The following is a 12,344-nucleotide window of genomic DNA, read 5'->3' on the forward strand; positions in this document are numbered from 1 at the left end:
CAAATCACACTGAAAACAAAATCCTAAAATTGACATCCTTATTGGACATTCAAAACACAAAATAAATAAATAAATAAATAAATAAAGAAAAAAAAAGAGCCTAATTAGGTATCCAAAACACAAAGCAAAGCACTAATTCAACATAAACAATAAACAATTCATCACAACCAACAACACACAAGCCTAATTTATACTAAATTGAAGAAAAGAAACATCAATGGAATGGCCAAAAACCTAATAGCCTAAATTGAAGAATACATATGCCGAGGCAATGTGTACTTTTCAAGAGATTGATTAAGAAGGCAAATGAGAAAGTGATGATGATGATCCTATTATTACCTCTAATGAAAGATTCATCAGTGTTAGTTAACTCTCATCAAAGACCTTGTGCAAAACGAGTGAGGGAGAAAAATCCACGAAACATCAGTCAACAAACCCTCAGCTATTATTCCATCTTCAATTGATCTATAACACACTCAAAAATCCCCAAATTTATCAAATTAAAATCAACAGTGACTCAATGCTTAACACAAAAACACACACGCACATATATATATACACATTTCAAGAGTAGAGATTTGAAGCAAAATTGCAAACCAAAGAAATATGAGATTGTCGGAGTCGAAGAGTTCAAGATCTTGAGGAAGTTGAGGATGTCTACTTCGATTCTTGCTCGGACCTCAACAGAATAAATTCAATTTCAAACATTGATATTCACAACATATACATAATATATAGAGGTACATATACATGTGTAGTAGAGGTGCTAATTTGAGAAGATCAAAGGAGAGAGAGCACGAGATTGAGAGAAAGAGAGAAAGCGAGATTGAGGGAGAGAGAGAGAGAGAGAGAGAGATTCATACCAGTCGTATTACTGTGAGACCGATAGAGAGAGAGCGCGAGAGAAAGAGAACAATAGGTGTTTGTGGAGGGGCTAGGGCAAGTATAAAGAAAAGGGAAAAATAAATAGAAGAAAATAAGGGGGTAAATTGATTATTTGCGACGGCTAATCAGATAGTCGCAAATTATATAGTAGCAAAAGGTCAATTTTCTAGTAGTGTAAGTAACTCTTGCAACTGTTCCTTCAGAACCACCAATTCAACTGGGGCAAATCTATATGGTGATAAGGAGATAGGTGTTGTACTCGGAAGTAAGTCTATAGTAAGCTCTACTTCCCTATGAGGAGGTAATTCTACATGATCATCAGGAAAAACATCAAGATATTCACGTACTACTTTTGGAAATTCCCCTAGACTACTTCACTTCTGTCATCCAAAATAGTTGCTAAACGATAATTAAATTGCCCCCATCCTCGTGGATAGGATGAGGAGGGTAAGGATCTACCATACCTGTCCCCCCTGAACATGAAATAGTCATCGCTTGCAGTGCACACCGTAACCCTCTCTCGATAACAACCTATGATCGCTCGGTAAGTAAACAACCAATCCATACTGAGGATAACGTCAAAACCTGACATTTCCAACAAGATAAAATTAAATGGAAGCTGTCGCCTCGCCATCTCAATTACACACCCCTGGGTCAGAGTGACCTTACCCCGAACCGGTGGCTCTACTATGAGTGAAGGTTGTAGTTGCTTACCCTCCAACCCCAACAATGATGCAAATGATGCGGCAATAAATGAATGTGATGCCTCAGTGTCAATTAACACACTAGCCCAAGTATTGAAAATAAGGAATGTACCTCTCACAACTGATGGCCCTGACATTTGCTCAGAAGCAGTGACAGCATGCACTCTTCTCTACGATCTTTGCTTCCCTACCTCACCTCTCTGAACATGCGCTTGTTGTGCGGATTGAGCAGACATGGCTTCTTGGACTGTTCTAGATGCTTGTCTTGATTAAGACTAATAAGATTGCCTTTGTCCCTAACCCAATTGTAAACCTCCAGACTATCTAAATCTTGCCACACTCAGAGTCCCTACTTTCTGCGGGCAGAACTTCTTCAAAATGCCCCTACTGACCACATTGATAACAAGATTGGGGTTGTCTCATATTCTGAGGTTAACCCTGTGGACACATAGATTAGGATCATGCTCCACTTTTGTGTCCACACTCCACAGACTTATGACCCATTTGGCCATATCTATAACATGCACCTGTAACTCGGGTCATATTCCCCGAATTTCTACCTGTCACATAACTGGAGGATTTAGCTTGTTATGGAGGTGATCGGAAGGATGATGATGAATCCCTAGACCTTTTTAAAGAACCCGTGTCACTCTTAGCATCGGAATGTCCTGCTCTCTTCAATCTTTGTCTTGCCTCTTCAGCCTTCAAAGTAATCTCCACATGAACTGCTACTTCAACTAAGTGGTCATAATCACGGATCATATTGCCAACCACCTTCACCAAAATTTTCGGTCTCAACCTTTTTCAAATTCGAGGCACCTTCGCTCTTCCGTTGCCACTAATTCAGGCGCAAAACGCGAGAGACTAATGAATTTGGCTTCAAACTCTGCCACTAGTGTATCTAGTTGCAATAACTCTTCAAACTGCTTTCTCAACTGCTATCTAGCTGTGGGAGGGAGGAATTTATCTTGGAAAGCTTGCACAAATGCTTCCTAAGCATGTTCAACTGTATGTTTTATGGCTTTCCACCACTGCCTGGCCTCTCCCTTCAATTGGTAGGCCGCCAATGCCACTCGCAATTCATTCTCCCAAATGTCTAAGATTTCAAAGGACTTGACTACTTGCTCCAACCACTCGTCAGCTTTCATCGGATTAGGCTTTCCACTATACTCGGCGAGATTAGAACGAAAGAACTTTTTTTTCAGAAAAGAAGCTCGTGATTCTCCTTTAATGGTCCTAGCTACTTGCTCGGCTCTCAATATCTCCATGGACTCCCTTAGAGCCCCCGCCATCTCCCTAGCCAAGGCCACCATAGCTTCTTGGGCTGGCGGAACAGATATATTGTTTTGATCCACTCCTTCTTCTTGCGGAGAGATCTCGGGTTAGGCTGGGATGTTCCGACCTCCCTGACGAGGTCTACCGTGAGCTCTAGCACGTCCAGACATCTATAAGGAGTAAAGACATTATTAATTTCAAGGCCAACTTTCCACACCTAAGTGCTCCACTCTTAATCCTCAACCTTATTTACCTTGCAAACACATAAACTTCTACATAGAATAATCCAAACAATCGCACATACAGTCGCATAAAAGCACACATAAGTTGTCCTCCTAAGATATTAGCTAAGTCCATGGCAATCAAGGACCTCCAAGTGGAAAGAACAGTGACACTACAACAAAACTGATTTTTTACGACACCACATCAACGACATAGAATAAATGCATGCCGTAGTTTCTCACTTTTACACGTCGTAAATAATTTCTCAATCACGGCGTGTCTATTGCGTAGGCCGTGAATGGTTATAACGATGGTTTTTTTACGACTTGCAATGTTTGCCGTAATTAATAAAACTTTCTGTGACATGCATATGGCATGCCGTTAATACATTAGCTATATACGACACACATACGCCAGCCGTGAAAAGTATTGCACTTTTCACAGCACACACAATGCCTGCCGTTAAAAATATTACATTTTTTACGACGCACACATCACTAGCCTCTCATTGATGCTCAAGGTGTAATATATATATATATATCCACATTCATATGCTTTTTTGTTAAATCATCGATTGTTGATGCTTATGGTCCTTGAGATTTTTTGACTCAAAGTTGCCACAAGATAAAGGTAAGAAGAATTCCTCATTTTATATTGATTGTTATTTCTGTTTGGGTGCCAAGAAAATGCAGGAAAAATTAATCAAACTATAGAAATTTTGAGTATTGGTGTTTCATTATATGGGTTCAGTTAAAATGAGTCTGCCTTTGGTTTTTTTGGGTTGGGCTAGTTTAGTTTGATTTTGGGGAAAAATCAAAGAAATAGCAAACAAAGACATTTCCCCTAACTGTTCTGCTTTTTGACCATTGAATTGCAGAACTGACTATTTATTTCTCCCATTATAAAATCCATTGCCTTAAAACAGAGGGTTAGCATTGGTGTGATATCACCATACAATGCTCAGGTTATTGCAATTCAAGAGAAACTTGGAACAACATACATTACAGATGCAGAGAGTGACTTCTTTGTGAGTGTTCGCTCAGTTGATGGATTTCAAGGCGGTGAGGAGGATGTGATAATTATTTCAACTATCAGAAATAATGGGAATGGGGCTATAGGTCAAAGAGTCAACGTGGCTCCCACTAGAGCAAGGTATTATTGTGTGTGCCCAAAAATAGTGAAGTAACCATGTTTGAGTCTATTTAGTTGATTGTTCACGGTGTTGCAAGTAAAAGACATTATGGCTTCCTTTTTATAGGTATTACCTTTATAGGCATTATTGCCTTTGGGTCTGTTTGGAAGAAACTGATCATTGATGCCAAGGCTTGGGGGTGTTTTTACAATGCTCATGAGGACAATGTCAAAAACAAGAAGGTTTATTCTGTCTATGAAATCACAACTAAACTTGTTAATTGATTGATTTCGTTGAATATACTAACAGCTTTACAACAAGTTGATTGTTTTGGAACCTCTGAATCCTAACTACTCATTTTATTCTCTTCTCTTTGATTTCTATGTTCTGGTCATGTGGCGTCAATAAAATTGGTTTTCTCTTCCTCTCTCGTTCTCTTCTTATCTTCTCTTCTTCTCAAAGGTATGCTTTTTCTACACTGTTTTAGAGGATTTTTTATTTGTCATTAAATTTTTTTCTTCATATAAAAACTGATTTGGAATTTGTGATGAAAAAATCTGTTGGGTATTGTTTGTAAAAAATCATGTGCTTTTTGATTAGATACAATGAAACCCCAAATTTGCAATGTTTAAAATTTTTTGTTCGCATTACTAGTGTCCACAATGGAAAACAGAGAAAAAGTGTAAAATGCAGCCACTCATCTCAGAACACTTGGGGAGCACACTTCTTATAGACATATAAAACACATTACAAGTTTGAAGGAAATAACTAAGGAGTCAATGATTAAAATCAAAATACAGTGGGTTTGTACCTATTAAAGCCTCCTTTAGGCTTTTCAATTTTAGGAACTTAAAAGTTCAAAACTTCCTATTAGTATATGAATATGGTGAATGAGAGTAGTTTATTCATGTTCTCTACACTTTCTTTCAATTTGATTTTCAGTTTAGATCTGATTTGCTTTTGCATTTGATTTTTGTTCTTGGTCTGATTGTATTTGATTTTAATTTTTGGTAAAGTTTGAATTTGAAGGGTTCATGCCCTAGCTCTGTAGAATTGCAGAATCTGAAAAGCATATCAATCAAATTTGTTATTCATTGTATGAACTGTATGATGATTATGTCGTTGCTCATGCTTCAAGTAATATTGGAACTAGTGATTCTCAAGTGGGGAGGAGATCTTCTAATAGTCCTATAACTAGTTGCAATACAAAAGGAAAAACTAAGAGCAGGTTAGAGTTTGATATATGAGCACAAGAGTTGGAAACTATTGAACCAAGAAAATCTGATTTGGACATATATTTGGAAGAAGGCTTTTACATTTGTAAAGGGAATTTAGATGTTGATTTTGATGCTTTAGATTGGTGGAAGGCAAACACTCTCAAGTTTCGCATTCTATCAAACATGGTACGTGACCAATATATCAATTCCTATCAGCACTGTAGCTTCTGAATCTGCTTTTATACTGGGGGACGAGTTCTAGATCAAAGCTCTTTGATATCGGAAACAGTGCAAGCTCTAATTTGTGCAGGGGATTGGCTACGTTCTAATTTTGGAGTGAATAAACCATTGGAGGTATGTGCAATTTACTAGTCTATATCTACATATGCTTTTCAATTTGATGTAGTTATATCAATTTTTTCAACCTTTGATTGTTATTATTCTCTTTTAGAGTGACAAAGAGTGCATGCAAGAAGTATGCTTAGTAGTTCTGATGCTACTGTAAGTATGACTTTATTCTTTTTAATTTACTATAAAGTATGTAAATATTCTGATCCTTTTTATTTTGTTTTACAGGCTGAGCATGAAAGCTAAGAGGAGACTTTAATTCTAGAAGCCTATTTCTTGCTTTCTTTGATTTTTTTCCCCCCATGGGAGGTAGATAATTATTCCAAGGAAGCAAATAAAAGTTTGAGTTAGTTCAGATTGTTTTCATTTTATGGAGATCAGTAGTTATTTTTTTAGTGAGTTAGTTGTACAACAAGAGCAAGAAAATGAAAATGGCTCTGATAAATTTCACCATTTTATTTTTTTTTAAAACTAATTTTGGAATTTTTTTCATATATTGTTATTGCAATGTCTTAGATTTGGATTGAAGTTATGCTATGGGATAAAGTTTTTGGACAGGTTTTTTTTTTTTTTTGTATGTATATATATATATATATGCATTTGATTATTATTCAGTTGATTTTTAAGTTAATTTTTCTTTTTATCTAATGAAATCTTAGTTTCAAATTCACACCAATTCAGGGTACTAGAATTCATGGCTTGAGGGTCTTCAGTAAGATTTATTTTTTTTAATCTCTTCTAAACTGTTCTATATTTTCTCGTGTTGGTGCGAATAGGTGATGCTTTTGGTGTTGGAAGGACCATATTTTCTTTTAGGTAAGAAATATCCTATTTTTTCTATTTTGCTTTTTTATTTTTTATTTATTTATTTATTTCATCTTGTTTTCCTACCCTTCATAAGCATGGCATTGCTATGAAAAGAGTATAGTTGCCATTCCTGGGATTGAGGTATGGTGCCCGATATGTGTTTGGTATTTTGTGTGATTGAAAAGATTATGTATGCTGCTTGCCATTCATTGATTGAGCCTAAGCCCATGGTTTTGAATATGTTTATTTGATTTCTTAGTTATTGATTTCTTTTTTTCCTTTTTATATTTTATATTTTTTTTTATGTTGCTACAGCATATTTTAGACAACAAAAGAGGGTCCTCTAATGTTATGGCTGGTTCTTGCCGGTGAGAAACCAATTCTTTTTTTTTTTTTTTTTGGTGAAGAAATTGAAATGTTAAATGTTTTCTAGTCATATCTAATGCTGAAATTTCCTATTTAGTTATATGAAGACACACAACACAACTTGATTGATATCTTGTATTTGTCTACCTTTGTTACCTGGGATTTGATAATGATTTTGTGATTACTGTTAGGAGCCCCTACGTGGCTCAATATCAAGTCAGCTCAGGAATTCACTTCTGTGTTTAAATATCTCGAGTGAAGTTCTTGAACAAGCTGTGCAACTTGTTAACAATGATAACCTTGATTTGGGCTATGCACTGATAGAACAAGCTGCAACAGAGAAGGTTAGATTGCTTTCTTTCTTGAATACAATTGCATTTATATATTCTCTTGAGTACTTATATTCACATTACTTATTCAGAAAAAAACTATTTTCGAAGTTGTATAAAAACCTAAGATTACTGTGACTTTGGATAACGTTCTGATAAGTCCAGTTCTTCTCGTATCATATGGCTCTTTCATCTCCCTGATGAAATGCACATTTTCCCTGAACCATTAATCCTGGGATAGGACCAACCTTCATTACTTGACTGTAAATATAAAATTGAAATCAGAGGTATGATTAATTACCATCAATATACATCAATCCTACGACTCTAATATAGTAATTTTTCTAGCTCTTTCAATCTAAATAATTTAATCGATTGGAATAACAATGAACCTCTAAGTCAAGTACATAGGTAGATTTTCTTCACAACACTATATAAATTAATGTAGACAAGTTGGTTCCTTCTAAATAATAATTTCTTTTGGCTATTTTCACTAAGTATGCTATATTATTCTATTTCTAATAAATAATTGATCACATTATTGTTGTGTACCTTTGTTTATGTCTATGGTTATATTATATCCCAAGCACTGTTGGTTGGTCATTTCATGTGATTGTATTTTGCATGAGTGTTTCTAGCTGAAGGGAGGTTTCTCCATCATTTAGAATATTATCACTAGATAATGCTTCTCTTGCTCCATTGCTTGCTTATGCGGATGTGGCTTGGACAATTCACCATATATCTCTATATTATGCCTTGGGCACAAGTATATTTCTCTTCCACTGATTTTTGTCTGAACTGTTGAACATATTTGGGTTCAGTTTAAAACACGGTACTACAATTGTCATCAGATGGTTTTTATTTGTTAACTGCTCAGGATGGTATCCGTCGAGAGGTACAAATGATGAGCTTGATCGATCATCCAAATTTATTACGGGCTCATTGCTCGTTCACTGCAGGCCAGAACCTCTGGGTTGTGATGCCCTATATGGCTGGTGGGTCATGCCTTCATATAATGAAATCTGCTTATCGAGACGGTTTTGAAGAGCCTGTTACTTCCACATTGTTATGTGAGGTTCTCAAAGCTCTCGTCTATCTTCATGCCCATGGGCATATCCATAGAGATGTGAAGGTAATAGTGCCCCTCTTGGTTCTCTAGTTTGTTGATTTTGCTCTCACAAGTAAATGAATTAGGTTTAACTGAAAATATGGCCACTAGTGCTAGAATATGCACAAGTGAATGAAGTATATTGAAAATAGAATGTCTTATGGCAAGTATTTTGAGTGCTTGTAACTTTTGAAGTGATGGAGTCTAATCATTCGTCTTTCTTGAAGAAATTAATCATTTGCCTCTTTTATATAATTTGAATGTATTATTTTGGTTAGGAAAATGTCCCTTCCCTTCCTTTATTCTCAAGACAATTATCTTGTCCTTCATGTTTCATTTGGCAATGTTGCTTGCTATTATGCTTAGTCACTCTGCTGATCTATTCTTTGCAGGCAAGCAATATATTAATCGATTCTAATGGTGCAGTCAAGTTAGTAGACTTCGGGGTATCTGCATACATGTTTGATACTGGGGATAGGCAACGCTCGAGAAACACTTTTGTTGGAACACCATGCTGGTATAATTTTCCCTCAAGCCTTCACTGTTCTGTTGAGTGAGGTCCTATCATCTGTTATCAATGTATTCATGGTGAATAGATTTGCATTATTGGCTTGAGCATATTGTTTGTCAATTTTTGCAATTATTTTTTGTTTTTGCTTTTTCAAGGATGGCTCCAGAGGTTATGCATTAGCTGCATGGATATGACTTTAAGTGAGTGGGTGACTGATCTGATCTATTCCTCCCCCTCTCCTGCCCTTCTATTTTTTGGAACATTATGCTGATGCTGTTTTCTGTTGACTTTTAAGTTCTTTAAGATTTGTCTTGTGTTAACAGAGCAGACATCTGATCATTTGGAATAACAACACTTGAACTTGCTCATGGCCATGCCCCATTTTCTAAGTATCCATCTAATGATGGTGATTTATTGTCTACCAAAGGTCAACTAAGTAGTTGAATGCAGAAGGAAGGTTAATCCTCTTGCTTCATCATGCACTACATAATTACACAAACTTAAAATTTATATGCTATTGCATCATAGATTTGCTCTCCTAAATGGTTGCTCTGTGGTGTTTAGGTAATTTGTGGCGTGAATTGTGGAGACAGCAAAGACAGTACCAGCTGTTAAACAAGCACCCTTCTTTGATGAGGACTTGGCTGTGTAAGTTGCTAGATTTTAGTTAATGCCATCATGTTAGGGCCCTTTTGGTCGAGCAAATTAATTATTTCATTTGAATTAACTAATTCTGAAATTTTAATTTATAAATGAATAAATTCAAGTTTGTGTGAGTGTCGAACATAACATATTTTGAATATCTTCATTTTAGATTACTAATCCCATGTTTTAGAAGATTTTATAGCTGTTTCTTTTCACAACCATACACATCTTAATTCATAAATGAGCTATTTCTAAAATTGGCCATCTCATATTTTTGTGACAATCAAATGGACCCTTAAAATTTGGATCTCAATTGTAAAGGCTGTCATGGTGCTTTACTCTGCAGGGAAGGGATTCTGAATGACTTGGAGGATATTCCACCTTTCGAGCTTTTTGAACAATTGTTTGTTTCTCTAGCAAGTCATCTACTCATCATGCATTATTACATTTTTTTCATTAATTTTTAATAAATTTCATTCTATATATAGATATAAATATAAATTGAATGTTCTATTCCTGAAGTGATAGTTGTCATTAACCATAAGTTTGTGGCATTAGTGAGTAATTTGCATCGTACGCCATTATGATTATTGCAGAGGTAGCGAATGCTAAATTACTAAAGCATGGCTCTTGTATCGTCCTTATGATGTATCATTTTTCTAAAATTTTCAACTGGGTTGTGGATTCATAATTGCCGAGGAGAAACTCTCCACAAGCAGTAATTTATCGACGCTGTTCTGTGAGTGCAAAGACTACATTATAACCACTTGTCAAGGCAGTGTTTGGACCGAGAAAATTGATGACATATGCCAGGTAGGTTTGCACAACTAACTAGAGATTTATGAACTTGCTTAGTTCAGTTTATACAAGTTTTTGCAAAAAAATGTATGACTACGCAGTTTGGACTATAAACACTCCAATACTTCTGGAAGACTATTTTTGTATACTGTGTCTGTTCGGATTTGGATTTAAATTAATGACAAAAGCAATATGGCTGTAATATCAATACTTGAAGTCAATTAATTGTCAGAACTCATTAGTTTAAAATTCATGTGTAGGTCTACGAAACAGTGGAGATGATGATACTTAAGCCAGAGGAGGCAGAGCAGCCACAGCAGCCAAGGCCACGGCAGTCAAGGTGGTGAAAACAGGCAGAGTAGCCACAGCAGCCACAGCAGCCAAGGCTACAGCGGGCCCCAGTGATAAGGCAGAGCAGCCACAGCAGCCAGCTGCAACCAAGGCCACTGTCCAGCAACCAAGGCCACACCTCAACAGCTAGCAGCCATAGCCAAGGCTGCTTCTCAGAACAGACAGAGCAACTAATGCTACAGTAGTTGCAGCATCAGATGCAGCCCTCTCTCATTAGCTGCAGTCTCTTTCTCATTTCAAGCACGTGTGAAGCCAAGACAATCCAAAGAATGGAGCTTCTTGGCCTTGGGTGTTGGAAAGTATAGGTTAACCATGTCAAAATGTGCCTTTTGTTTAGAAACTTATATATGACATAGTTTTTGGACACTGTAGAATGTTTTGGACAATTAGAATTTAAGGATAGTTCTTTTTGGATGGTTTTGAATTAAGGTTAGCTTTTGGATGTTTGGAATGTATATATTGATAATTTATGGATGTAGTTTATTTTTTATGTTTGAAACAGTTTTTTGGTGTTTGATTGATGTTTTGTGATGCTTGTTTGTAATATTTGTTAGATTATACAAAATTAGTCAAATAAAGCCTGCTAAATTTAAAAATAAAAAAAATTGCATGTTCTACGGTAGGCATAATAAGTCGTATTACATATTTTACGACGCGCAATTAGCGTCGTTATTTGACTCACCCAGTAACGGCGTGTAAAAGTAGTCGTAGAAAAATAACGACGACGCACACTATCTGCCGTTAAATAGCTTTTAATGTCGTACTATAGCATGTTGTAGAAAAAGTAACGACACAAAATTTGCCGTTAAATAATTTTTAACGGCGTACGAAGCGTGTCGTTGAAAGTGAATGACTTTCCATGACTGGTCATAATATGACGCGCTACACGTCATAGAAGGGTTTTTATGGCGTGCATCGCGCGCCATAAAAACCTTTTTTTGTAATAGTGTGATTAAGTGTCTTTCCAAAAGGATTTTGATGAATGTAACGAACAAAAGCCATATCATAGGATTCTAACTACATACCCACATAGTCACGTGGAAACACATAACACACAAGGTATTCTAAGCATTCCATCCTAGCCTAGGGACCCTATTGTGAGACACGTCACTTCCCACGAGCCCAAGGTATTCTAGCCTAGGCTCTGATACCATTTGTAAGGCCTTAAAATTTCTCACGAGAATATGCCAAGACAAATACAAGAAGATACCCAAAAGTTATCTTTCTCATTGAACTAAAAGATAAGGGATTACAATTTACCATGGACAATCTCACAATATTCTGGATTCTTATACCAATTCAATGAACTAGAAGGCTTACAGAATATAAGCCCCTAGGGCGTACAATAACAACAAAATAACTTGATAGTCTTGATACAAAAATTCCAATTCAAAATAGTAAAACACACAGGAGTCAACTTTTTCCAAAAAGGAGCTGCGGCTTGATCCCATCCATCAAGGGGGTGGTACTTTGTCAATTCCTGAAAAATAGCATAGAATTCAGCTATATGCCCAATAGGAACACATTTATCCATGTATTTAATCTTTCAAATGAGATTATGCTATCTTTGCGACAAAATAGTACAAGGAAATTCCTCTTCTCATATAATCTTTATCAATCATAGTGATACTTAATTACTCAAGAGT

General features: G+C 36.2%; 1 protein-coding gene across 3 annotated transcripts; it reads left to right on the forward strand.

Annotated features, from left to right (window-relative positions):
* Positions 1–4,434: 4,434 nt before the first annotated feature.
* On the forward strand, positions 4,435–10,362 carry LOC114260364 (serine/threonine-protein kinase BLUS1-like). Of its 3 annotated transcripts, XM_082879048.1 has the most exons (12): positions 4,435–5,789; positions 5,887–5,936; positions 6,012–6,092; positions 6,560–6,731; positions 6,906–6,958; positions 7,148–7,300; positions 8,163–8,417; positions 8,786–8,910; positions 9,060–9,104; positions 9,228–9,361; positions 9,469–9,552; positions 9,896–10,362. In XM_082879048.1, exons 7-9 carry the CDS (start codon positions 8,187–8,189, stop codon positions 9,082–9,084), a joined length of 381 nt encoding a protein of 126 aa, XP_082735174.1. In that variant the 5' UTR covers positions 4,435–5,789; positions 5,887–5,936; positions 6,012–6,092; positions 6,560–6,731; positions 6,906–6,958; positions 7,148–7,300; positions 8,163–8,186; the 3' UTR covers positions 9,085–9,104; positions 9,228–9,361; positions 9,469–9,552; positions 9,896–10,362. The 3 variants fall into 3 exon arrangements, with proteins under 3 accessions (XP_082735174.1, XP_082735175.1, XP_082735176.1); XM_082879049.1 differs by lacking the exons at positions 4,435–5,789; positions 5,887–5,936; positions 6,012–6,092 and having other exon boundaries at positions 6,464–6,599; XM_082879050.1 differs by lacking the exons at positions 4,435–5,789; positions 5,887–5,936; positions 6,012–6,092; positions 6,560–6,731; positions 6,906–6,958 and having other exon boundaries at positions 7,162–7,300; positions 8,107–8,417.
* The last annotated feature ends 1,982 nt before the right edge of the window (positions 10,363–12,344 follow it).

Source organism: Camellia sinensis, chromosome 7 (assembly GCF_055761805.1).
Source record: "Camellia sinensis isolate YWXY chromosome 7, ASM5576180v1, whole genome shotgun sequence".
Classification (NCBI taxonomy): Eukaryota; Viridiplantae; Streptophyta; class Magnoliopsida; order Ericales; family Theaceae; genus Camellia; species Camellia sinensis.

What these genes read in the sequence shown, in the direction of transcription:
- LOC114260364 (XM_082879048.1), top strand. Translation starts at nt 8,187, where the DNA reads ATGATGAGCTTGATCGATCATCCAAATTTATTACGGGCTCATTGCTCG. An exon ending in ATATCCATAGAGATGTGAAG is followed by an intron (nt 8,418 to 8,785) that starts GTAATAGTGCCC and finishes TATTCTTTGCAG; the next exon opens with GCAAGCAATATATTAATCGA. An exon ending in TTTGTTGGAACACCATGCTG is followed by an intron (nt 8,911 to 9,059) that starts GTATAATTTTCC and finishes TGCTTTTTCAAG; the next exon opens with GATGGCTCCAGAGGTTATGC.